The 26,557-nt window shown below is 38.7% G+C and overlaps 1 protein-coding gene across 2 annotated transcripts in view; it reads left to right on the forward strand.

Moving 5' to 3' along the window:
- SYTL2 (synaptotagmin like 2) overlaps nt 1-26,557 on the forward strand; it is a 51,240-nt gene that overhangs the window by 16,452 nt on the left and 8,231 nt on the right. The window contains exons 3-12 of one of the 2 annotated variants that reach the window (XM_042820605.1): nt 4,342-4,490; nt 8,030-8,168; nt 13,610-13,682; nt 14,269-14,368; nt 15,313-16,200; nt 16,981-17,052; nt 21,369-21,470; nt 22,422-22,475; nt 23,677-23,724; nt 25,020-25,114. In XM_042820605.1, the coding sequence (XP_042676539.1) occupies nt 4,342-4,490; nt 8,030-8,168; nt 13,610-13,682; nt 14,269-14,368; nt 15,313-16,200; nt 16,981-17,052; nt 21,369-21,470; nt 22,422-22,475; nt 23,677-23,724; nt 25,020-25,114 (1,720 nt within the window). The other variant, XM_042812524.1, reaches the window with a different exon arrangement.

Consider the following 26,557-nt stretch of genomic DNA (forward strand, 5'->3'; position numbering starts at 1 on the left):
CAGGTATACATTACTAGATATATATATACATACACAAAATAAAAAAAGAAACTGAAGTCATCATCACTTTGCTTTAGGATGCAGTGAGCTCTCACACTAGCCTACAAAGTGGAAAGATAAACTATTGTGATTTGCTGATAGAAAGGTTGACGTGGACTGATTATATCAGAGCAGATTTCCTGCCTTGAAGGGGAGGTTAAGCCCACTGTCAGATGTTTCAGAGATAGAGACAAAAAACACATTTTATAGGTGATGTCTACACATCACCTTCGTACTTTGCAACTTTGACTGTCTGCAGAGTGCCCAAGAGTTGCTTTGCATGCAAGTTCAAGGTAATTCTGCATGTACTTAATACTCAGACTGGGGGGAAAATCTGTCTTTCCATCAAGGATATTTCATCTAGACCTAGCAGAAAAAGCCTATTAAGTGATGGGAGAAATCCAACCTCACTTTTAAAAGAGGAGTTTAGGATGAATTCTTTTTGACTTATGTACCTTCACTTTCTCCATTTTAAAGTTACTATAGAAGAGACAGGCACTAGCTTTAGTATAACTTCAGGATTTCTCACTGAAAACTGCAACACAGGGTAACTGGCATTTTAAGAGACCACTGAGGGACTTCAGAACAAACACAGATGTAGTGGAAAGTCATTACTGCATTTTTTCCTCATTGCAAATTTGGCAAACTGAGTCTGCAATCGTAATCTGGATGCCAACTTGTTTTTTGATCACCAAGAGAAAAATAAGGTAATGACAACTCGGTTAGTCTTTCTGTTGAGTGGGAAGCTGGCTTAAAATCAACTGTTTTAGTTCTGCTTTTAGTTCAGCTGTGGTGCTGGAAGTAAACGTAGCAGTGGAAAACCACAGCTGCAGTCTGACATCTGCACAATTCCTTTCTAGGTAAACCACAACCTAAATCTAACAAATAGCAATGAAACGGACCCCCACAGTACAATCAGTTTGATTTTTACTTTTTAAAACGCAGAAGTTTGCTCATAGCAGAGCTTGAGAACTCGAGCAACATCGTGAAAAGAGTAATTTGTAATCTCAGTAGCGCGTTTTCACAACAGGTCTATGATGTGTCGGTGAACACAACTTCTCAGAAACTTCTTCCTGCCAAGAACTAAAGCTGCATGTTCTGATAATGCAAATCTGCCTCCTTATTTGTGGTAGATGAATAGATCTGATGTTTGTTGCTCTTAGTTTCTCAAGAGACTGTACTGATGATGAGAGGAGGACTAAGTCAATTGAACATAAGTCAAGTCCTTAAGCTATCAACTTGAGAAGACAAAGGAAGTAAATTCATAAGCTAGTTGTGATGAACTCCCATCAGCTTTTTCAGAATACAAGCTCCGTACACTGGACACACAATTTATGAAGAAGGTACTGAGACCATGCTTATATTTGGAAGGCCTCTTGAGTTTGTGGAATTGAAGTATGCTGACCCCCATAGGTAGCAAGCTGATGCTCCCTTCCAACCAAACTAACATGGCATTGGCCACAGGTGACAAGTAGTTAGAAGCTAACAAGTACATTCCTTGTGCAAACCAGCTACTTCTGTAGCTCTGTTGAGCTAACTTGTGAAGGTATCCTACTGCACCCTAGTTTCTGTGGCTGAATGCAAAGGAGAAAAGAATGAGCAATGCCTAGGATAGAAAGGCTTAATCAGAGGGAAAGTACACTGAATGCTTCTCCTGTGACTCAATACCTTCCCACCTGAGAACCTCCCTTGGCATGTGTTGTCAGACTGCCCTGAAGCACCAACTGGGGTCAGAGCTCTGCTGGCTTGCAGGCTAAGCAAACAGCTGAAAAGCCAGTCCCTAACCTGAAGGAGCATATGACTTGAGAAAGCAAATAATACATGGGAAAGAAGGTGAAAGGGAAAAGCGTTCATCTGTATGATAGCTCTTGCATGCCCTATTTCTGCTGCTCCTGCTGTCTTTGTTCATTAATGGGCTGAGCAATGAGGAGCTGGCTCATAACTGGAAGTGTGTTTGCTTGACAACAGAGGGAAGCTACAGCTGTGTTCCTGCTCCAGCATGGAAGATCTGATGGGAAGTAGGTATTTTGGCTCTGAGAAGCACAGAGTTGTAAGCAAGAGGGAGGGCCAAATTTTAAATCGTCTAGTAATGCTACGGACAGCTGAATCTTGGCATTCAAAAGGCCAGTGATGACCTTGGCTCCTGGCAACCTCAGCTGTATGTAGCTGATTCAAGATGAGAAGCAGTCTTACACCTGCTCAGGAGGAACTATATAAACCTTATAATTTCCTGCCATACTAATATGAAGGAGGAGTAGAGTGATAGGTGAGGTTGGTCTGTTTTAACATGAGGGTTGGGATTGGCTCATAGTATCCTTTTTCTATTGTGAATGATTATTCTTTGCAGTCAAATCTGCAACCTCTAATAAAAGGGCTGTGATTGTAGCTGCATGACTGGGCAAGAAGATTCTCCTAACTCACGAGCAGTATAAAATTGGCATTGACCTTGGTTGTTGGGCCAAGATGGAAGATGTTACCGTCCTATAGCAGTGTGTAACTGCTTTAGCCTTAATGTCTCTGAGTAATGTGTAGACTGCTTTGCTTTCTCTGGAGAAAAGGAGACTGAGGAAGACCTTATTGCTGTCTTTCGATATCTGAAAGGTGTTTACAGTGAGAGCAGGGTTGGTCTTTTCTCACTGGTGACAGGTGACAGGACGAGGGGAAATGGCCTCAAGTTGCACAGTGGTAAGTTTAGGTTGGATATCAGGAAAAGCTTCTTTACAGAAAGGGTTGTTAAGTCCTGGAGTAGGCTCCCCAGGGAGGTGGTATAGTCACCATCCCTGGATGTGTTTTAAAACTGCTTGGATGTTGTGCTCATTTAGCAGAGGGCTGTTAGAGTTAGGGTAGTATGGTTAGGTCATGATGCTAAGACTCGTACTGGACTTGATGATCTTTAAGGTCTTTTTGAACCTGAGTGATTCTATGATTCTTTGATTCTCCCTTTGGCTGTGTTTTCAGGTTGTTTACAGAATCATGAATGGAGAAGGTAGATTAATTCTGATTTTTTTTTTTTTTTTTTTTTTTTTTTTTTTTTTTTTTAAGTACTTTCTAAATCTGTGTGGTAACTTTCCTGGTCTGCAGTTAGTCTCCATGCCATGTATAAGGCGTGTGCTTAGTGTGTTATATGCCTAAGAAGGAAAGAAAACAATCTCAAATTGTTCACAACTCCTTATTCTGCTAAGGCATGACTCATGCAAGCAGGGTAACACTGCTGCCTTTCTCTGTAAGGAAGGCATTCCTTGCATTTGCATAAGAATTTATTGAAAAATGGTAGCGTGTGTCCAGTATAGTTTTGGAGAGTGTGTATAGAAGTAGTACCACATGAACAGCTTTCAAAGTCATCTTCTGAGCCTCAGAACAGCCCTGGACTTGATTTTGGCACAGATTTCCTGTGCTGCCCTGATAGCTTATCTCAGCCTTACCTTTGGGAAAACTGGCCTTTGGAGGCATGAAGTCAAGGTCTGCCATTACTGGGCATACTTGGCTTGCAAGATGATCAGAGCAAGACATCTTTTTGAAGCTACTTCTACTGATCCTCTGAGGGTAACAAGGATAAAGGTCATTTGCCTTAATAAAATAAGGGAAGTAACAGGTTAGAAGATGGAAATAGCACGCTGAGACAGCTTCTTCTGACACACTACAGCTCTAAGCACTTCCAGAGTAAAACACTCTGGAAAAACAAAAAAAACATTCAGGCTGTAAGAAATGTCAGCATTCAGAGGACAATAAAGCAAATTACAGAGTAGAAAAGAAGAAGGTACACACTTAGTGTAGCCATAAGAGCATTTGGTTTCATGTCTGCCAAGAAGCTGTATCTTGCTTGTCTTTATAGTTCAGATAAGTGTTCAAGTAGTTTCTGAAGTTAAATTTGTGTAAGAATAACACTCTGTGTTGCATTTATATATATTGCAGTGAAGACTGCCTTTGTGGCAGATCACTGAGCATCCATTACCAATGCATTCAGGCTTTCCCTTTTCTTTGTGCTTTGGGGCATAATACATAATAAATGCTGTGGTTATATCTGAAGAATTAGATTATTATGCAATTTGATTTCTGCAACAGGTGTTTTGCTGTGTCTGTTAAACAACAGAAAGATAAAGCAGCAGAAAAAAATAGTAGCTTTTATTTCTTAGTACTTTCTGCCACATTCTTTGCTGTACCTCTTGTCTTGCATTCAGTATTTGTGGGAACCTGTATATTTACACCACATTTAGCATTTTACTTCACTTACTTTTATTCTGCCCGTTGCAAGTAAGTAAAGTGTGAATGTCTCTCATTTATTTATTTATTTATTTCCCTCAGGCACTTACCAGAAAAAGTCAATGATGATGTTCAGCTGAAGAATATGAGTGGGCAATGGTTTTATGAAGCAAAGTCAAAAAGGCATAGAGATAAGATCCACGGAGCAGATATTATCAGAGCTTCCATGAGAAGGAAGCCTGCTACTCTTGGTAAGCATTTAGCTCATGTTTTGTTTTGGAAAGGCTGGTATGGAGGCAATACTCTTACAGCAATGTCAGAAGTTAAGTAGGTGAAACGCAAGAAGAGTATGTTAGTCTTATGAACAGGAAATTATTAATAAGAAGGTTTTTATATGTAATTTAGAGTGTTAGTTTCCCTCTCTCCAAGAATAGCCTGGCTTTACACCCTCCCTTTAGGTATTTATGGATGTTGATAAGGTTCCCCCAAGCCATCTCTTCTCTAGGCTTAAAATGTCCCAGCTTTCTCAGTCTTTCCCAAGAGGAGGGATGTTCCAGTCCCTTAGTCATCTTCCTGGCTCCTATTGGAGTAGGACACAGTATGGACACTGTCTGTGTTAAGTGCTATCAGGAGGGACTGCCCTCTGCATTCCTATCAGGAGGGACTGCATTCTTATTTCTTTTTTTGAGGCCCTATAGGTAAATCCACAACATGTAAAGTATCAAACTGAGGTATTTCCTCTTTAGTACAACTTTTCTAGATTTCATGTGCTCTGTTTGAGATTTCTGAGACTTAATATTGTATTTTTAAAACTCTGTTGGAGAGGAAAAAAAGAAAGTGGGCATATAATATATTTAATATCAAAAGTAAATTTAGTGTATTGTTTGGAGAGAAGCAAAACAAAAAAGGAGAACATGAGAGCTGCTGTACTGGACCACATCAAAAGCTCATCTCCCCAGCATCTGGGTGCCAGGTAACATGCACAGATCCTATGAACAGGGCCAGACTGCAAACCATTTGCACCTAAGTATTTTCAAATTAAAGGATGAATTCCTGGTTTTTGGTTGTCTGTTTGTGTTTGTTTTCCTATCGATTTGTCCATTAAGTTCTGTAAGACTTTAAGGCTGTTGCTTTTAACTTTTACTATGCTTTGTCTCAAGGTTTTCCATATAAGAGGTGAGCGCTTCCTTTTCTGGTTTTGAGCTGATCGCCTTTAACATTATCTCCAGGAAAGAAAGAGAGAGATCCATATTAATAGAAGCATATGTGAAATAGTATGCAAGATTTTATAGACCTGTTATAAATCTCTCCTGCATCTGGTTCTCTTATCTAAAGATACTGGTATATTTTTGTTATTCTTTGTACAGGAAGTGATTTATTTCTCAGAGGCCCATGTCCCCTCTTAACCTCCCATAGTTCTAAATCCTTTCCTCTTAAAAGGCAAGAGTTATATCACCCGCACTAAACTGCACTAAAATTTGTAATCTTCATTCCTTTTTTAAGCTCTGTTAAGGGATTTGTGTGTGTGTGTGTGTGTGTGTGTGTGTGTGTGTGCTAGTGAAGCAAGTGAGATGCTTATCATTGTTGGGGTAGATTACTGCTGCTGCATTCTATAATTTTTTAAACAACAATTTAGCATAATTTTCTGGTGATGAATTCCACTACGTTACACCTTCTCAAATCTTATGCTCCCATAGATAAGTTTGGATAATGGCAGTTTAGTCATCTTTTGATTACTGTGGGGCAGGTTCTGGATTTTTGACTTAATAAGAAAAGGCCTGAAACAGAATGAAAAACAGGTGGTTAGTGAGGAGTGTTCTTTGGTTTTGGACTGCTGAACGTTATGAAAATCAGCTGTAAAGCTCTAGCTGCAGTATATAGTAACTTACTTACAGGTTAAAGTACTTCAAGACATATCTTGAAGGAAACTTTAATTCAAAAATTATTTCCAATCCAATTACTTGAACAAAGGGGCATGCTGCTGCATTAAAAATTATGTGCAATTCCTTAGCTTCAGTGACTCATTTCTTATCAAGATAATTCTTGCTTGCGTGTATGGATAACAAGAATGAAAATCTTGCTTTTTTTTTTTTCCATACAAATTTCTGAACTGTTGCAGAAGCACAAAAGACATTAGAGGAAATAATGTAATATTTGATTCTAAAAGGAGTTATTGGAATTGTATTCTGTCTTGCTCCAAAAAGGAAGGTAGATGTATGGACCTTGCTAAATGAGGTGGAGATTTTGGTTTTTGTATTTACCTTCTTCCTATGTTGTGATAGTTCTATCCATAAGGGACACTTACCTCTTTAAGTGAAAATCATGGCCAATTTTCAATTTACTGCTGCAGAAACAGAGTATTTAACTTGATTTACTGAACTTCATTTTCAATTTTCTATGCCTTACTTTTGTTTGGTTCCTAGGGACACAGGTTTTTTTTGGTTTTGTTTCTTTCCCAATGTACATCTAACAGCAAGAACGACAGGATCAGTCTTTACCAGAATTACTGTGGAAAGCTTAAAATCACAGAACTGTTTGAGTTGGAAGATGCCTTACAGATCATCTAGTTCCAGCCCCCTGCCACAAGCAGGGACACCTCCCAAAAGATCAAGTGGCTCAAGGTCTCATCCAACCTTCACGGATGGAGCATGCACAGCTTCTTTGAGTAACATATCCCAATGCCTCACCACCCTTTGAGTAAAGAATTCCTCATCTCAGCCTTCTCTCTTGTAGTTTAAAGCCTGTTACCCCTTGTCCTATCGCTACACTCCCCAGCTTTCCTGTAGGCTCCCTTTAGGTACTGTGTAAGGCCACTGTAAGATCTCCCTGGCCTCTTCTCTGAGCTGAACAAGCCCAGCTCCTTCTACCTGTCTCCGTAGGAGAGATGCTGCAGCCCTTTGATCATTCTTGTGGCCTCCTCTGGACCTGCTCCACATCCTTCTTGTGCTGGGAGCCCAAGAGCTTAACACAGCACCACAGATGGAGGAGTCTCATGAGAACGGAGTAGAAGGGGAGAATCACCTCCCCGATCTGCTGACTGTGCTGTTTTGACATAGCTCAGGATGAGGCTGGCTTTCTGGGCTGCAAGTGCACATTGCCAGATCATGTTGAGCTTTTTATCCAAGTCCTTTTCCTCAAGATTGCTCTCAACCCATCCTTCACTCAGCTTGTGTTTGTGCTTAGCATTGCCCTGATGTAGATGGAGGACCTTGCACTTGTCCTTGTTGAACTTCATGAGGCTTGCACAGCTCCATCTGTCAAGGTCCCTCTGGACAGCATCCCTTTCCTCTATAGTGTCAGCTGTACAACTCAGCCCAGTGCTGCCCTCAAACTTTCTGAGGATGCTCTGAATAATACTGTCCACACTGCCAGTGAAAATAATAAATACAGAACTGAAGGACACCACTTACTGCTGGTTTCCACCTGAGCAGTGAGCTACTTGCATCTTTTCATATGCCCATTCAACCAGTTCCTTATCCAGTGATGTCTCTTGCTATTTCTCTGTCTGCCAATGCCGTCGCTTTGTCATAGAAAACTCTATGTGGGATTTCTTTGATTTGTAAAGCAGGTACTGTTGGAGTAGTAATGTTAATTCATTAGAAAAATATGTGAAGTAGTATCAAAATATAGTTATATTCTTTAGAATGCACCAGATCTAATTCTGTACCTCATTCAAGTGCAGTGGGCTTTTGAAATAGCTGTAGGACTGAATGTAAATACTTCTGTTTACTTCTTGTGAAATTTTGTATGAACACATGGGAGTTAACAGTATCCCTCTTTCATGCCTTAGCTGAAGTGAGTCAGAGCAAATCAAACAAAGCAAAGGACAGCTGGGTGAGCAATGTTAACAAAGAAGTCTTTGCACCGCCAGAACTACATGGCATTGTGGAACATCAAGAAGAAGAAGAAGAACTGAAATCTAGTTCAAGGTAAGCTGTCTGCTCAGTCACAGTTAACAGAAGTATGTCAGAACTGGTTAAACATGTGAGTTGTAAGTACCTTTCGAGTATTCTCTTTTTTCAGAGATCATCAAACATTTCCCTGGAATGGCCCAAGGAATCAATTCATAAGAGGGGCTGACAATTCATAGTTATGCACTGTTAGTTGCTCTGTATTTGAATGCAGCTATGTTTGGTTTATATCTAGAAGGAGAAAAATGCCAGCTGTGCGTGGGATGGTCCCACAGTCATATTCATGCCACCATTCTGTTTGGCTCCCAGAAGTGAGACCAGGACTTCCTGGTTTGAATAGCAGGCCATGATCTGTAAAGTCCCCTTGTAATATGGGGTCAATAACTACCTCTCTTCATTCGATTGCTCAATGAGACAAGGCTATTGTTTCAGCTGGAGTTTTAAAATGCATTTGAGACCTCTCAGGCTTTTTTTAAGAAGACCAAGCATACTTCATGTGGGAAAGAATCAGAAAGTTTGGATATCTGAGGAAAAAAAGATGTGATTCTATCAAGAAAAAGAAATCACTACAGAAGGTAAAGGCTTTGATTAAGAGCTGATGTTAACAGTCAGCTTGGGCATGACTGAATGGCTACACTTGTTGCAGGATGAAAAGTGGTTTTTTTTTTTTTTTTTTTTTTTTTTTAACTAAGGAGGATTTTTTTGTATTCTCCCTAGCTCAAATTTGTAAAATTCAAACAAAGCATCTTGGTTTGAAACGTCCTGAATTGACTTCTGACAGAACTATCTTTTTCTCTAAAATACCTACATTAGCAACTCATTTGCTGCGTTGAAAAGCTTTCAGAAAGGCTGCAGTTGAAAAGAATTGCTGTGGTGACAGCAAGTGGCAATTAATGTATGTCAACAGCCAGATTCTCAAAATCACTGAGGAAACAAGATCTAGGTTATAACAAACATATCTATTGTTTATGCTTTCAGTCAACAGAGTGAGGTAAAAACTGGAACTGCTTATAGGGTGACTTTTATTTCTGGTTGCACCACTGCTTCTGTGAACTTTCATCTTCTTGTCTGTCTTCTATGTCCCTCTCTGTACGTCATCTATTTTTCCTTTGCAGCAAGGCTTTCTCCTACTATGCACTTGTACAATATCCAGTAGCAGTTCCATCTTTCACTTTCCTGGTCTGCAAAATGGGTACAAACATTCACGATGAACAATACAAAAGATTGATGTAAGTCTTAACAACTCTGGCTTGCTTTATTGTTCTTTCTTAGCCTTTACCTTTTGCTGTCGGTGAACTCGGAGATGTGTCTGTCCTATCCACGCCTGATACTGTACTGAAACTCAAACAAAGTTTATCTAAAAACTTCCCTAAAAATGAAGTTGTACAATAATAATGATTAAGTTTCCTTTGCATAAGAAAGAGCTTAGCTCCCCTCCCAAGTTGGCTGATAACATTGAAAGTGTTCATTTTTACTAAATGTGGGTATTTTTTTGGTTGGCTTTTATCTTCTAGAGATTTTAGGATTATTTCTTAATGGACAGCAGAAGACATGCTGCTGTTTAATGCATCTGTTACGGTATTTTGATTGCTGCCTTTCACATAAGGGAAAGGAGATGATCCTTTAAAGTACAGCTTTATGCTGTTCTCACCATTACAGCTCCACAGATCTTTTGACTAATCTAAGAGTAATAAACTTCTAGGGCAGTGTCTTTAAAAAATATCTAGCATAGTGAAGTTTAAGAGCATGTAGGCTATGTGCTTGGAATGTGAACAGCGTGATTGTGATCTTTAACTTGAAGTGATTTGATGATTTATTTCGGGTTGCACCCATGTGAAAAATTATAATTATTATGCAGGATTCTCTCCTGCCCTTTGCTCCAAATTGTTCCAGCCATTTGCCTGTACACTTTCATTATGAGTGCTCGTACTCACCAGTAGCTGAAGATATTCCCTATAAAGCAAGCTCTCACAGTCCAGGATTCATGATACTGTTGGAAGCAGACCTTAGGAAGAAATCTGTAACACATGGGCTGGCCACTTAGTAGTTTGCTTTGCATAAATATTTGATTAGATATCTCAGATTATTGGTTACTAAAATGTGAAATGCTGAAGCAAGCAATTGTAGCAAGATCAAGTGCAATTCATTGCTTCTGATTTTGGTCAGGCTTATTTCACTGTAACTGAAGTTAATCTACACAATATCACAGGTGGGAAAGTGCAGAAGGTGCCACAAGTTTCTAAAATACTCCTTTCTGTTATCTTGATGCTGGACTGATATGATATGGCTGCATGCCTTCCTGTAATGGCAGCAGCTAATAATTGAAACTCAGGGAGAGGAACAATCTTGGGAAATCAGTGGTCCTACCTGCTGGTGTGGCAAGAAGGGACATTTGATTCAGTCTTTAAGATATCACAGCCACTGGGAATTAATTTCTGTTGTTTCATCCTCTTCCAACGCAACAGTCTCAAGATGGCTGGAAATAAGAGGAGGAAATCAAATATCGTTCTGGTTCTTGGTATTCCATAAAGTGAGTTAGTGGTGTCCAAATGCTGCATTGAATTCAGGCACTTGGGCTTTTAATACATTTTTAAGTGCTATCAAGAGTAAGTTTGTGGGACTTCTGTTTTTTAGAGTTCGTTTGTTTGTTTGTTTCCCCTGTCCCCTTTCTTCCCCTAAGAGTGGACTTCAGATCATCACTGACTTGTAGACTTTGCTTAAGCTAAACAACTGCTAACCTCAGATTTGGGACCAGACCTGTGTTATTCTGGATCCTGTTAGTGAACCAAAGCATTTCTAACTGAATGTGGAGGAAGTTAGCTAAGTTCTGGTAGTTCTGTGAGCACAAAGGGTGAAGTAGAGTCCTGGGGCCAACTCAATTGCTCTTCTGTCAGAATGCTGCTATGTTAGCTGCAACAGAAATCAGTCCACAACTATTTTGTTAAAATTAGCATGATAATCTTCATTTCCACCCTAAATATCAAAATCCCATAATAAAGCTACGACATCCCACCTTTTTGGGGGGGAGGCAGGGGGAGAGGTGCATTGTATCCCATATTGCTGTTCTTGCCTACCAGAGGCCAATTGTGTGAAGTGCCTCTGAAAGGATATCCTTGCACAGAATGAGTTTTGATGGTGTGACTCAGACTGTCAATATTACCTCCATTCAGCGATACCATCTGTCCATATGCTGATTATTGAACAAAGGAAGTGTTAAAGGAACTTAATCTTTCAAATTATGATTTGTAGGTTTACTTCTTCCCTCGATCAGAAAACATTGAATAGGTGACAAGTTCCTGTCTGGTCCCACCAATGTCTACATGGAGTTTGGATCTGCAGTGTTTTTCAGCACTAGTTTGCTGAATTGCACTGTTTCAGGTCTGTAGTCTGGCAGTATTTATTAATGTGGCTTCATGAACAGTCTTAGAGTAGCCTTGCAAATGCAGCATATCTGGAAGTAGTTTGTTCACCTTTCCCATCTGTATGTGCATAAACTCCTCTGTTCAGACCTTGTGCTGAGATGTGCAGTTACAGAATCTTGATTTTTTTTTTTGTTGTTGTTGTTGTTGTTGTTGTTGTTGTTAACTTCCTCCTATTTTCCCCAGCCTTACACTTTATAGCAGCATGTTCAGTACATAATGCCAAAATAACACTTCATTATTCTGTGGTAAGTGTGAAGTAGCATTGCATTAAACTGTTGTGGAATGTGTGTTCAGTAATTTCAGTAATCATGTTAAAAATTATCTCCCTGCATGTAAGAAAGCAAACAAGCAAACAAAGAAACACCAAAGAGACAAAAAAAGGTCTCCTAAAAAAAAAAACCCGAAAAAACAAAAACCACCAAAACCCCATAACTTGATGGATGATGAGCAGGAGGGGGACTGACTTCTAACATGGTCTAATAGCGACTGGACAAGGGGAAATGGCTTTAAACTAAAAGAGGGGAAATTTAGGTTAGCTGTTAGGAAAAAATTCCATGCTCAGAGGTAAGGCCCTGGCACTGCTGCCCAGAGAAGCTGTGCGTACCCCATCCCTGCAGGTGCCCAAGGCCAGGTTGGATGGGCCCTGAGCAGCTTGAGCTGGTGATTGGCAACCAGCCCATGGCAAGGGAGTTGGAACAAGGAGACCTTTAAGGTCCCTTCCAACCCAAGCCATTCTATGAACTTGTAAAATGGAAGGCAGAAGAACATCTTAAGTTTTCTTTACATCCAGAGTACATATAAACAGAGTCCTCCTTTAAAATAAGGAACGGGTTGAATCATGTTTGTCCTGTTGAGTAGCAGATGGTCAAGATGAGGCATAAAGTAAGGGAGCGCACAGGTGCTCGTAAAAACAAGAACCCAAACTCCACCTCGGGAAAACAAAGATTCTTTATATATGTCATCTCAGAACTTTATTTTCTAAGCTAAGGACACAAACTAAAGTGGAATGATATTTTTGAAAATAAATTAAAATTTTCATCAAGATTGAGCTCTTTGACAGCCATGCTTTTTTTTTTTCTTCTAGGAACTGGGATGAATAAAAGTAAAGTAATATTTCCTATATGGAGAGTAGTTGTTTTTCTGCTTTAGATTGTTCTTGTACTCATCCCCCAAATTTCAAGCATGTGAGTTAATGCAGGGATTTTCTTCATAGATAAAGTGGTTATTAAATGAAGATCGTATTTAAACCCCCATCAACGTTCCACCTCAAAAATATAACAAAACACATTTTTCATATCTGGGCTATTTAGATTAACTCAATATGTAAACAAAATTGGAGTGTTTTGTGGAAAAAAAAAAAACCTTGCATCCTTTTGCAATCAGTCAACAATCAGTCAATATTTTCTATATAATATAGGGGAGGTTTCTTAAATTTCTTCTTACTTGAGTTATGCTTAGTCAGGATCACAATAACTTCATGTAGCTATAAAATCTGTGATTTGATGAGATCTTAGTTGAAGGAGTAGTTTGTAAAGCGTACCTCTGAGGGGATCTCCTGCTGTCTGTGGCATGCCACACCTTTACTATAGTGGTGTGGGAGTTACCCTGATTTTTTTTTTTCTTGGACACTACAAAACTCTATTTTGATGAGATTTAACACTTCCCTCTATTTCAGTTTTGGTCCTAAAAGTAAACATATAGGACAAGGATGGTTGTGGTAATACTGATGTCGTTTGGAGAGTGGCTACATTTACATAAAGCTTGCTCAGGAAATTCTAGAAGGTACCAAAAATGTAATTTTTGTACTGCCAAGGAGAAGTTGCATTCAATTCTTTAACAGGGAAAGAAATTTTTGCAAGATAACTGTTGCTGCTCTTCTTGCTACGAAAAGAAGTTTTGCTTCTGAGAGTGATGAGAATACTGAATAGCACAACTGTGTGCTAAGAAGTTTTATTTCAGTATGTACAACTGAATATCAGCTTTTTGAAAAAGTTTAAAGTGATGCCTGTTTGCTGAAGTTATGTTGTTTCTTTGCAGTTCTAACCCAGTGACCTCTTTGTTAGAAAATCCAGGTAGAAGATCTGTGAAGGCAGCAGCATCAACAATGAAAGTAAGACAGTATTGAACGTAGAGAATGTTATCTTTTACATCTTGTGTGTTTCTTTGCTTGAATGATAATGATAATTTGAGATTTGAGGAAGAAAAATAATGGGAAAAAAAAAGAGTGCTTTTTGTTTGGGGGGAGATGATGGAAACTGCTAAAATTTCACTCCTAAAGTGCTGCTACAGCTATAATCAGTGTATGCCTGTGCTTGACATTGTTTCCAACTTTGTCAGGCACTGAAAATAAGTCTTGCTCTCTTCCAATATCTCTAAAGTACAGAAATAGATTTACGTTTTTGTTTTTTTTTTTTTACCTTGCAAGAATTTGGAATTTTCAGCTGTCTTTAAGTGGTGTCTTATCTCTGCTTTGGTAATTTCAGAAAGATTAGGCTGTTGCTGGCATTTCTTATAGTTCTGTGGTTCAGATTTATTAGATGTCTTGCTACGCATCCAATTTAAGAAGCGTGCTTTTAGACACTGCTGACAGAGCAGTGAGGCAGAGGAAATCACTGAACTTTCATTTATACTGCCAAGACTGTACTGATACAGTAACTTGACTCCAATTATAATGTTCGTGTCTTTTTTTTTTTTAGCAAAGGAGAAATCCATTTAATTCCACATTATCAAGTGATAACTTGAACAGCGGAGAATCAGAAAGCAGACAAGCCATTCTACCTCAGCTATCAAATAAGGGTAAATATTAATATGACTGTGAATTTCTTAGTGGTGGATATGGAAATTAATTTTACTTCCACTGCTTCTTATTGTAGGATAAAACAGGTTTCAAACCTTAGCTATTCTACTTAATTTATCAGCTAGTTCATTTCAAACATCATGTAAAACATGAGTATACTCAGGAAATAAATGTTTCACACATTCCTTTTGAAGTGTTCTTGTCGTGAATCACTGGTAGAGAACACAGCAATCCCATATTCAAGGAAATTTCTATCATTATGACCTTTCAGTTACTGCTGCTATTAGCTCAAAGAAGAGTCAAACCTCTTTTTTTCTTGTGTTTCCTCAGTCCAACATATTTTAGAATTTCACATCTCCTGTAGAATTCTCTGCAAGCAAGTGGATAAGTGATGATTTATCACAATTCAGGCATCTGAAATTGTAATTAACAGGCTGATACACATCAATTACTCTTATGTATCTAATATGAAACTTGCTAATAGAGAAGTGAAACGTGCACAAACAGAATTCAAAAAATCTTCATATCCCTACTGGGAAGTCATTCTTGCTTTTTAACTTTTCTATGTGAAATTGAAAATACTTTCTTCTGTAGACTGCTGTTTAACTTCTGCACCTGAAAATATGCTTGCATATTCAAAATCTGCCCTTTCCCTCTAAAGTTTAATCCTTGCATGAACTGTGCTGATCAAAAATTTGATGTGCTCCCTATCTTTGAAATTATCATTTTTTTCCATTCTAAGAGTGTGAATTAGCTAGAAGATTTTCACCTGTTAAGGTTTCCTGTTATATACAAATAAAATCAACATTTACATTGAATTTCCTCCTGCGTTTTGCTGCAAGTATTTTTTATCAATGTAATCACTTCATTCTAGATCTGCACTGCATCATACCCCTCTGTTTAGTTGAATTTTGTGTAAATTCATGATTTCTTCTCTGCACAGATATTGCAGAAATTTTGTTACCTTCAGAGGAGAGCCAACCTAAAGCAAACTTACTAAATGATGGAATGGAGACATCTAAGAAACCTTCTGAAGCACCTGCTGAGGAATCACAGAAAGGACTGGTTGAGCGTCCCGTCCCCAAAGCTAGAAAATTAGTTCACAAAGTAACTAATCCTGTGCCACAGGGAGAAGACTTTTTTCCCAAACCAGCAAAACGGACCCAGGGGCTTAATGGCATTGGTGCACTGCCCAGGGGCATTCTGAAGCGCAGTTCAAGTTCCAGTTCCACTGACTCAGAAGCTCGGGCTAATCACATGTTCGATGTTCAGAGTAAGAACAGTATTCCTACCATATCTATTTTAGAAGGGGAAGCTGACAGGAATTCTCTTGTGGAAGAAGCAGAAGATTCCGCGCAAATTTCACTGGAAAAATTAAAACAAGTGAGGTTCTCTTCTAGCATAGGAAAAGAAGAACCTTTGCAAAGCCCACGGCTACATCATGGAAGAGAAACACGAGAGTCTGATTTGTTAAAATCCAGTGAAGTGAAGACTAGTGAAAATGATGCTAATAGATCAGATTCTTGTAAGAATAAACAAACTTACACTGGAAAGCCTCTGGAAACCTATTCATCATCTCTCCAAGTGAGAACAATAGATAGTTTACAAGAAGATACGTCGGCATCCAGTCCTAATGGCACTAATGAGTCAGTCTCCCTTGTTAATCAAACACTGCAGACAAAGACCATTACTCCTAAGAAACCTGAAACTCCAGAGAAGGCCTCCACCAATATTCTGCCAAAGAACAAAAATGAACAGAATGTTGACCAAACATGTGAAAATAACTCCAAGTCTTTGAGCCATGAATCAAAGTCTCTCAAAAACTTTACTGGTAAGAGACTGATAGGAATAAGGAAGAGAATGCAATAGCACACAACCCATATATGTTGAAGTTCAAATTGCTAGTACCTAAAAATTAACAACTAAGAAACACAATACATAGCAGAAACACCCTGCTATGTTTTGTAGAATTTCTAGGTCTAAATCTAATTCTCTAATGTGTTAAAATTTTTTAGAGTATCTTCTGTTGGCATTCTTAATAGATTGCTATCAGATGCCATCCAGAGCCTGGATGGTCAGCCATCTTTATTGTGGATGATGAAGGTGACGTAATGGTGCTTGGGTAAACTTCCTCTATTAAAATTTGGTAGATGTGTCTGGGTGGGAACTGAAGAATTCCTGCTGTCCTGCTGTTGACTGTTTTTGGTAGTAAACCAATTGTAGCTTGAGGAACACAAATATGCAACTTCTCCTTCTCCACTAAAACCTTCCCCTTCATTAGAGCCATTTCCTTTAGAATATGGATAACCAATCTTGCATGCTACCACTGCCAAAATAATATGACTAATCTTCCAACAGGAAAAATCCTTTTCCAGTAGGAATTTTTTATCGCTGCATGTGGTGTGACTCTTTCAAACACACACGGAGAGAGCTCTTTAATCTGCTAAAAGTTTAAATAAACAAGCAAAAAATCCTAAAACCAAAGAAAATGAAACAAACACCAAAACACCCCTGCCCAATAAGCAAAACAAAAAAAATGAGGTTTTGAAGATTTAAAATTTTTTGGAGTCTTGTCTAATTCCTATCTCTGATAAGCTTGTTTATGTTATAGATGAACATCTGCTTTCTGCTGAGACAAAAACACAAGAACTGTCAGATATAAATTCTGCAGGTCTTCAACAAGGTAAGCCTGATCTTGTTGAGGAACGAGATGCTAAAACCGCTTTCAAGCCTGACAAGCATGGTGCTGAAATTGTGGAAGTGGCTGATGACTCTGTATCAGAAGTCTTAGATTGGTTTGAAAGAAGTTCTGGTACTGAAGATAGGAAAACTGAATCAGCCAGATCCCAAGGTGGGGAACTCAAAGAAGTGAACTTTACAACCAGAACAGTTCTTCCCACAGAGCACAGTGGAACTAGTGTGGATAGAAAAATGCAGGTTAGAGAAGAGTTACTGTATGGAAAGAATAAACAACTGAATGCTATTTCACCCACCACATTTATTTCAGAAGACATACAACTGATAAAAGAGAGGAGGAAACCTAAGCACGGTAGAGAGAATGAGGATCAAAATGAGAAATCCCTCAGTGAGCTTGACTACACAGGAATTGAAGCAAAAGAATCTGATGAAGAAATCAAGCAACAAAATAAAATAAATGTCTTGAAACGTCATGAACACGTGTTACCAGCTCAGAAATGTGTATTGGAAAAGGCAATAAGAGCAAAAAGAAGAATTAGGGAGATTAGAGCATTTTGGGAAAGGCAGGAAACTATCCCCAGTCATGGAGAGAAAGAAGTTGGTATCCATATTAATACATCAGGTGGTGGTGCAATAGAAGGTCTCAAAGAAAGCGACAAAATAAAACCAACTGCACTATACTTACCTTATGGATTAGATGATCAGAGCAAGAGTACATTAAGTGCTGAATTAAGATGTGCAATCCAGGCTTCAAAAAACAGACATCAAAACTCTTCTGAGTTTGGATCAGGCCATGCTGTTAAAAAAACAGAAAGACCACTTCCATATGAGGATAAAGTTAATGAACATACAAAATTGACAAGAGACAGTGTCTTGCAGTCAGGAGTTGGTGTCACTTCAGCTTCCCCTAAAATCAAAGATAACAATGGGAAAGAAGCATTTAAAGGAAAAGTTGCTGCTTTTTCCCAACAGAAGTCCAGTTTTCAGGCTTTGTCTTTTGAAGAGAAGAGTAATGAGATGTCCAAGAATCAAATTTCAAGTCCTTCACAGTTTCAGAGTCTGAGAAACTTTTGGGATAATAGAGTTAAGTTACAAAATAGCATTGATAGGGAAGATGTTTCTTCTCCAAATAATGCTATTAGTAATAATACTTTTATAACCTATGGCAGAAATGCAGAGAAAGGTAAGGGCAGAGATAATGTGAGCAAACAAGAGTTAAGCCAACATCAAACACAAGCATCCCAGGAAGAAAAAACAGGGAAATTAGATTCTGTGGCATGCAAACCGCCTGTGGGATTTCTTACTTTTAGAGGTTTGAGTGTGACACCCACAGAAGGTAAAGACGCTGTCCAGCTGGTCAAAAAGCCAATCATTTCTCAACCCCATGAAAATACAGGTCTTCAAAGGCAAGAAGTTAAAGAACACATAGATAAAAATATTGTTTCATCAAAAGAACATCCTCCCAGAGGTTCTCAGAGGTACTCTGAGCAAAACCTTCCCAGAGAAATCATTGCATATCAACCTTCTGAATTAGCTGTAGGGATGAAAACGATTGATACCGTGAATAATACAGCACAAACTAATTGTAGTGTAGATTCAACATGCCACCAAGATACTGGTCTGTCTGAAGATGTCATCAAGACAATAGAAAAGTCTCTTGCCCCCTCCAAGGTCAATGGCTTGAGCCTAGAAAACCTGGTAAGGGAGGTCTCTGAAACTCCATCTCCTAACCCAAGACATGCGGACAGTGCAGGACAGAGGACTGCTGAAATGCAAGCTAAAAACACCAAGTATGAGCAAGATGAAGAGTCACTACAAGAAATCAGTGAGACTGTTGAGAAGTCTGTTGCTCCCTCTAAGGTCAGCAGCTTGAGTTCTTCTCTAGAGAAGCTGCTGAAGGAGGCTTCTGAAACACCGCCTCCTAAACCAAGACGTGTGGACGTGGCAGTACAGAGGACTGCTGAGATGGAAGTTAAAAACACTGCCTGTCAGCATGATGGAGAATCACTTCAAGAAATCATTGAGACTATAGAGAAATCTAATGCCCCTACTAAGGTCAGTGGCTTAAGTTCAGCTCTAAAAAAGCTGCTAAAGGAGGCCTCTGAAACACCACCTCCTAAACCAAGGCGTACAGTACTGAGGACTGCTGAAATGCAAGCTAAAAACACAAAGTATCAGCATGATGAAGAGTCACTGCAAGAAATCAGTGAGACTGTACAGAAGTCTGTTGTTCCTTCCAAGCTCAGTACATTGAGTTCTTCTCTAGAGAAGCTGCTGAAGGAGGCTTCTGAAACACCACCTCCTAAACCAAGATGTGTGGACATGACAGTGCAGAGGACTGCTGAGATGGAAGTTAAAAACACTGCCTGTCAGCATGATGGAGAAACACTGCGAGAGATCAGTGAGACCATTGAAAAGTCTATTGCCCCCTGTAGGGACAATGGCTTGAGTTCTTCTCTGGAAAAGCTGCTGAAGGAGGCTTCTGAAACACCACCTCCTAAACCAAGGCGTATGGATGGCACAGTGCAGAGGACAGCTGATATGCAAGTGGGAAACATGTCCTGTCATCACAGTGGTGAGTTGCTGCAGGAAACATCTGTACTGTCTGAGGCTAAAAGTAAAGCACTGGATATTAATTTCCAGAAGGTACTGAGAGATGTCTGTGAAACACCAGCTTCTACGCTGGAAAATATGGATAAGAAAATGCAAAGTAAAATACCAACTAGTCAAAGTATGTGTATGGCACGTCAAGAAGAAGGAGATCACCCTCAAGAAATGCAAGAAACGATAGAAAAAACTACTGTTTCAAATAGTGAAAAATTCAAAGAATTCAGTAGCTCGTTGGAAAAACTTCTTCAAGAAGCATCTGAAGCTTCATCTCCAATATCCAAAGCATTAAGTAAACAAGAAAAGTTTGGGAATAGGGTGTTTCCACCACAAACAAAGACTCTAGTTGTGACAGTGTCACAGCCTTATGATAATGCTGTATGTAGCTGTCATAAACAGAAGACAGCTATCAAGAATGGAGTTCCAGAACAAAATGTAAAAGCTTCTGTAGATGATCTCGTAACTCCTGAAGTGTCTGAGCTCCTTAAAATAGATGGGGCTACTATTAAAAAAGAACAGAGAAACACACCTGCAATAGATCTTCCTTCCTTGCAAGGAGAGACCAATACAGCGATCAAGCCATTCAAGATAAATGAAGTAGGAAGGAAAGGTGAGAGCACATCCTTGGATGCTTCAGAAGATAATTCACAATTAAAAGAACTGTTGAAATTGAGAAGAACAAGCACACCTCTTAAAGATGAGAGCAGTTCTCCTCAGCTGGAAGGAGCTCAGTTCAGCTTGGCCTTTCAGCGTGAAGATAATGATGAAGAAAATGGTGACAGCTTGAATTTTGGATCCCAGCTTTCAGATGAAAACTCTGATTATTATTCTGGAACCGGAAGTTCGACTCGTGAGCCATTTCTTTTCTAAAATTCATGGTGCTGGGTTCTTAAGCATAACTACAGTTTTTCTGGTAGTCCACTTGAAGTATATTATCTAAAAGTCTATGTGATACCTATTTCTTAATTGAATGCTTACGATATTTGCTTTGGAAGGATGAGAAGAACTAATTAAGTCTTTTAATTGGAGATCGTTTGACAAACATGTAGTATGTTTGGGTAAGCCTTTGTGATCATAGGAATTCAGCAGCATGAGTCAGTCACATCAGTCTTCATGCTCTTACCCTTTCACTCCTCCCCTATGACATTTCTTTCAAATTAATAACACTGTAACACTCAGATTCTGGTATTTCTTCTAAATACCCTGGATTAAAAGAGGAAATAAAATCAGTGCCTGACTGAGATCATTCTTTAGTTTGGCCAGCTTGTCTTTGAAGGTAAAAACTGATGGAGTGGCTGAATATTAAGACAATGCCAGTACTTTATGCTGTTTAGCTTAGCATTGCATTGCTGCCTGTTACACAAGGAAACAAGCGTATAAATGAAGCAAGCTATTTAGCAGAACTTGCATAACTTTAAGTTGGCAGCTCTAGTGTGATAGTTTAACCTTTTTATTCTGCTCCTGAGAGACTGGAAATGCTCTGCTTACTTACAGAGTCTGAGAAATTTTGAAGGTTCTAGAACATGCCATGTTTGGATTTATTTAGTATTTTCAGTGCATGCTCAATGTCTTTGCTGAAGGTCAAAACAGATTCCCAGAAGAAACTGGTGGTTGGCTTTTTTTTTTTTTTTTAAAGTGACTTGTTTAAAAGGCATGTCTGTGTGTGCAGTGTTCATGTGTTTTGTCTCATAACAGGTTCAGAAGAAGAGTTAAATCCTGTTTTGATGGCTTTGAAAAGGAGTGCAGATAGGAAAATGCCTTCCAAAAGTCTAGAGGACATTCCATCAGCTACCTCAAGTGAGCACAAAGCTTGTGTGTGTCTCCCATGACCTCTAGTTTGGCTTAAGCATGCTTATGCTGTTTTTCCATACAACTTTGCCAAGCAGTATTTTTATCTTTTTTTGTTTGTCAGTAAGCAGTGTGAAGTTTGTATTGTAAAACTGATTTTTTTTCTCATATGGTTTAGTTTTCAGTTCTTAGTTTTTCATTTGAAACACTGCTCTGTGAAGCAGACATCTTCCAAAAAATCACCATGTTACACACATTTTCTTCGATGGTTAGAAAGTTTTCAGTGGTGAAAATATTAACAACCACCCAAATCAGTAATGAGCTGCAACTGCAGTTCTGTCCTGGCTGCTTGCTTGGCTCAAACAAGTAGTCAGTGGAAGCATGAAAAAATTGTCTTAGTTTAGTAGGTTCACCTGTTCTAGCAGTTAATAAAACCAGGCTCATTTTAAGAGAATGGAATGAGACAAGACTGAACTTAGGAATCATTCCTGGGCTCTCTCTGTAGCCTCCTAAAACTATTATTATTGTTTACTGTTGTAATTTGTTTCTGCATTCACCCTGCTCCTTGGTGTTTTTATGTTTATTTCATGTCTCATGGGGAAGATGTGAACTGAAGGGTGGAGGTGTAGATTTTGAAAGATGTTGGCTGTTGTTGGCAAATTAATCTTCTGACTCTATTTATGCTGTTGCTCACTTCTAACTAGTTGCAGGATGTAGGTATGCACTAACACTTTTGTAACAGCACGCTGATAGAAACTGTGTCAAGATGGTACTGCTTCTTGGATGCAGAATTGAAGTAAGCGTTACAAGTAGAAAACATCTCTTGAATTAACCATTCCTGTGGTTCTGCTGTTTTTTCTCTTTTATTTTTCTCCGTAAATTTGTGATTTCTACTACAATCCGTTTCACTGTAATGAACAGCAAGCTTTCTAACCACATGTTACCTTTTTTCCTGCACAGATAAAGGAAAAATAAATATTCCAAAGGAAGAATTAGCTCTTAGTGCTGAAGATGGTAAATATCTTGTGTGTCTGCATGGAAGTTTGTTTTCCAGTATTCTCTGCTAGTGAACGTTTTTTGAAGCCAAGAATTGTACTATTCTTTGAAATTAGACTAACTTCAGCATGACTTAAAAGCTTTTGTAGAATTTTCTTATTTTATTCTAAAGTCCTAGACTCAGGTTACATCATGTGATACATGTACAAACTTTGTGTCATCTATCAGTCTTATTTTGGCCTTTGGTCATTCAGCCTTGAAACAGTTTCTGTACTCATTTAGAGCTTTGAACACTAGCTTAGCTGAAGAGCTGGGTCTAATTCCATATTGGATTTGTTCATCTGTCACATTATAGCATGCAAAATGACTTTAAAAAAAAAAAAAGACAAAAAGAAAGCCCTCCACAATACATTCATCGAAAAGGATCTCTTTGCTGTCTCAATCCACCAAAGTAGAATTAGTTTAAGCAAAATATGACACTGGATTGGCTACTGCAGATAACATTGATCTATTAATGCATTACAGATGCCTTACTGTTAATTTTTTGTATGTTCCTTCAGAAATTTCAAATCTAAGCAAAACAAAAGCAAACCTGCTCCAAGATCATGTCAAAGTGAACATGCTGGAGAACCATTAAGTAACACTGAATATGCTGGAATGTAACACAATTCTTTCTTACCCACTGCACTGTGGTTTTAAAAATAGCTGTGTAAAGCTGCATTTTTGTTAACTTCAAAGCATTTTGAATGTTAGTGGTCTGTAACAGAATAGAATCTATGCAATGTCCAGTATGTTAACAAGTCTTAAAAACTCTGTACTTAAGTACACAATGCTGCCTTCAGATGGAAAGCCTTACTGAAAGCACATTATATATTCAATATGTAGGCACTTATCTGGAAAGGGTGGCTTTTTTTAGTTAAATGTGTTGTTAAATACCATGAGTGAAGTTCTGAGAAAATGATTAACCCAGCCAAACTAATAACTGTACAGATACAGGTAGAGCAAATTCTCTTGAAAATATTATTTTGTTTTGCTAAGCTTACACATTCATGTTCCCTCTATAGTGATTTAGCTCCTATAAAGAATGATGAAAAGCTTAAACATTCATGAGGATCTAGAAAAGTAAAGGCTTGTCACACACAAAATATGTTGATGTTATTTATAAAACTGTAAAGCTGTTTGTGCCACTATTGACTGTTGTCAATACTGCACTGAGCAGGTCTGAAACCTGATCAGCATCAAGTGAGGAATGAAAATGGAGCAGGAAGTGAGTAATAGGATTCTTCAAACTGACAATGGAGAAGTTTCTCCACTGATATTTAAACTAACACATTAAAGATTTTTTTTTTATCATTTAACAACTAACAAGTTGCACATCTGGACTAGAATATGGCTGAATAAAGTAACTGCATCTAACTGCATACTGACAATAATTGATATCCTAACCACTGTTTGAGCTTCATCATCAAATGCTTTGGAAGAAGCTTAACTCTTTAGAAACAATCCCAGCATGTGTGTGGTGTTAAAATGTGTACAACAGGTACATGCATGGCTTTGTAGCTGGCTGTCCATTGCCAAAAAATTCTGTCATGGGATATTCAGTATTATATATTTCACCATGTGTATCTGGTGTAAAGACCTGTAATGTAGAGCTTTAGTGTATCATTAAATATGTGTTTAGAGCATGAAAAATTCTAAGAGTGGAGAACTTACAGTGAAATTAGATCTTTGAAAGGCTAGTTTGTGTAAAGAAATAAATGAAGAGCACAGAAGTGAATTTCAGTGAAGGTGTAGCAAAGTTTGAGCAAGGAACTGGCTCCTCAGGGGAGTGGTAACGGTACCAAGGCTACCAGAGTTCAAGCAGCATTTGGGCAGTGCTTTCAGACACAGGGTTTGAATTTTTGGTGGTCCTGTGTGGAGCCAGGAGTTGGACTTAGTGATCCATGTGGGTCCCTTCCAACTCAGGATATTCTAGGATTCTATGAAAGTTAAATAGATTGGCAGTAAGAAACTGCATCATTGAGATATGCTTTTAGAATTAACTAGGAATACTCCATGCTTGAGACCTTGTTCAAATGTAAACATTTCTTGACTCACCCAAACATATTTTGCCATTAATTGGACTGAGAAATAAAAAAAAATATATATAGTTTGGCATGTAGACCAACTTCTTACCAAAAACATTCTGATGACTCTAATGTTAACAATGGCAAGGTTGGTGCATGAGAATACTTATTCTAAAAAGAAAATCTGGAAGGTAAATAGATCATATTTTATCATAATGAACTTTCAGCACTCAGAATTATCCATTGTCAAGCAATGCAAACATTTTGTCTTCTGACAGAGAAAGTTTTGTGGCCAGAGTTACAGATGTCAATCTAGATCCTTCCTAATGGTAGCAGCTCTGAGTTCTAGAAGAAAGTTTACAACTTAGATGTAAGGTTTTCTGTGCATGTGCATGTATTTCATCTGAGGTTGGTTGTTTTTAACCATGCCCTGCTATGGAATCTCACTCTTTTGATGTCCGAGCTTTTTTTTGAAACTTGAATTGCTGCTCTTTAGTCTCCACAGTGCCTTCACAGCCTGATAAGCCGTTTTCCAACCCTGAAAAAGTCAAAGGACTGAGCAAGTCAGTACCATCATTCCTACAGGAGGAGGTATGTTACATCTCTTGAAGAACTGTAATTAAAAATTTTGATTGCTGTGGCATTATGCATTTGCCAAATAGTGTTTCCCAGGTTCTGCCAAGCCAGTTTACTACTTGCTCATAGCATGTAACTGTTTGCAGTATAACAATCAGGATGATCGCAAGCAACCTGTAGCTTATTAACCTTTCAGACACTTCAGTAACTTTTATTCCTGCTGTACAGCTCTACATAAAGAGCATGTTCTATCTAGGAGATTGAAGCATAGTGAATGTTAGCTGTTATTCCCAAAGGCAATTTCTAATCTTAAAATAACAAGTCTTTTACCTTCAGAACATGCATACATTAACGTATTTGTTTTGTTCAGAGCCTAAAATGTTTGAATGAGTGTGTAAGACTATACGTAATGGCATCTTCTGGTGACTTTTCTCAGAGGTGCAGTAGTTTGGGATGGAGGTTCAGGTACTAGGCTCTCTAAATCAAAGCTCAGTATTTCCAGCAATGTCTTCGTAAATCATTTTACGAATGTAATTAAACATAAAAAATTAATGTATTTTATTTAATTTTTATGTAATTTAATTAACATAAATTTTTATGTAATTTAATTAACATAAAAAATTAATGTAATTAACTCAGTATGATTTGTAAGAGTATGGCATGGGCCGTGGAATAAACTCTGAGGGCATGTTCATAGCTCCTAAAATGACACCAAAGTTTGAAAAAGATAAGCTATTGGAACCTGGCCTGTGCCTTCCCAAACAGTGAGCAGAGAAAGGTGTTGAGACTGTATATAAACCAAACACCAGTCTCCAAACATAAATGTCTAAAAGAGGTAGCTCTGTAGATAACAAAATAGAATCATAGAATTTTAGAATCTCCAACGTTGGAAAAGACCTCCAAGATCATCTAGTTCAACCATCCACTTACCAACCATATTTCCCCACTAACCCATGTCCCTTAGTACAACATAGTTCAACTTAGTTCAACTCTTTGAAAGGGCAGATAACAGCAGGACAAGGGGAAATGGTTTTAAGTTGAAGGAGGGAAGATTTAGGTTGGATGTCGGGGGGAAGTTCTTTACAGAAAGTGTGGTGAGGTGCTGGAACACCTCAGCTGCCCAGAGAGCCTGGGGGTGCCCCGTTCCTGGAGGTGTGCAAGGCCAGGTTGGATGGGGCCCTGGGCAGCCTGGACTGGTATTAAATGTGGAGGTTGGTGGCCCTGCATGTGGCAGGGGGTTGGAGATTAATGATCCTTGAGGTCCCTTCCAACCCTGGCCATTCTGTGATTCTGTGGTATCATCTAAACATTTCTTGAACACCCCCAGAGATGGTGATTCCACCAGCTCCCTGGGCAGCCCGTTCCAGTGCCTGACTACTCTATTGGAGAAGAAATTTTTCTGCTCTCAAACCTGAACCTCCCCTAGCACAACTTGAAGCCATTCTCTCTCATCCAATT

This window comes from Centrocercus urophasianus, unplaced genomic scaffold, assembly GCF_019232065.1.
Source record: "Centrocercus urophasianus isolate 14NV4802_14NV808 unplaced genomic scaffold, USGS_Curo_1.0 seq_1, whole genome shotgun sequence".
Taxonomy (NCBI): Eukaryota; Metazoa; Chordata; class Aves; order Galliformes; family Phasianidae; genus Centrocercus; species Centrocercus urophasianus.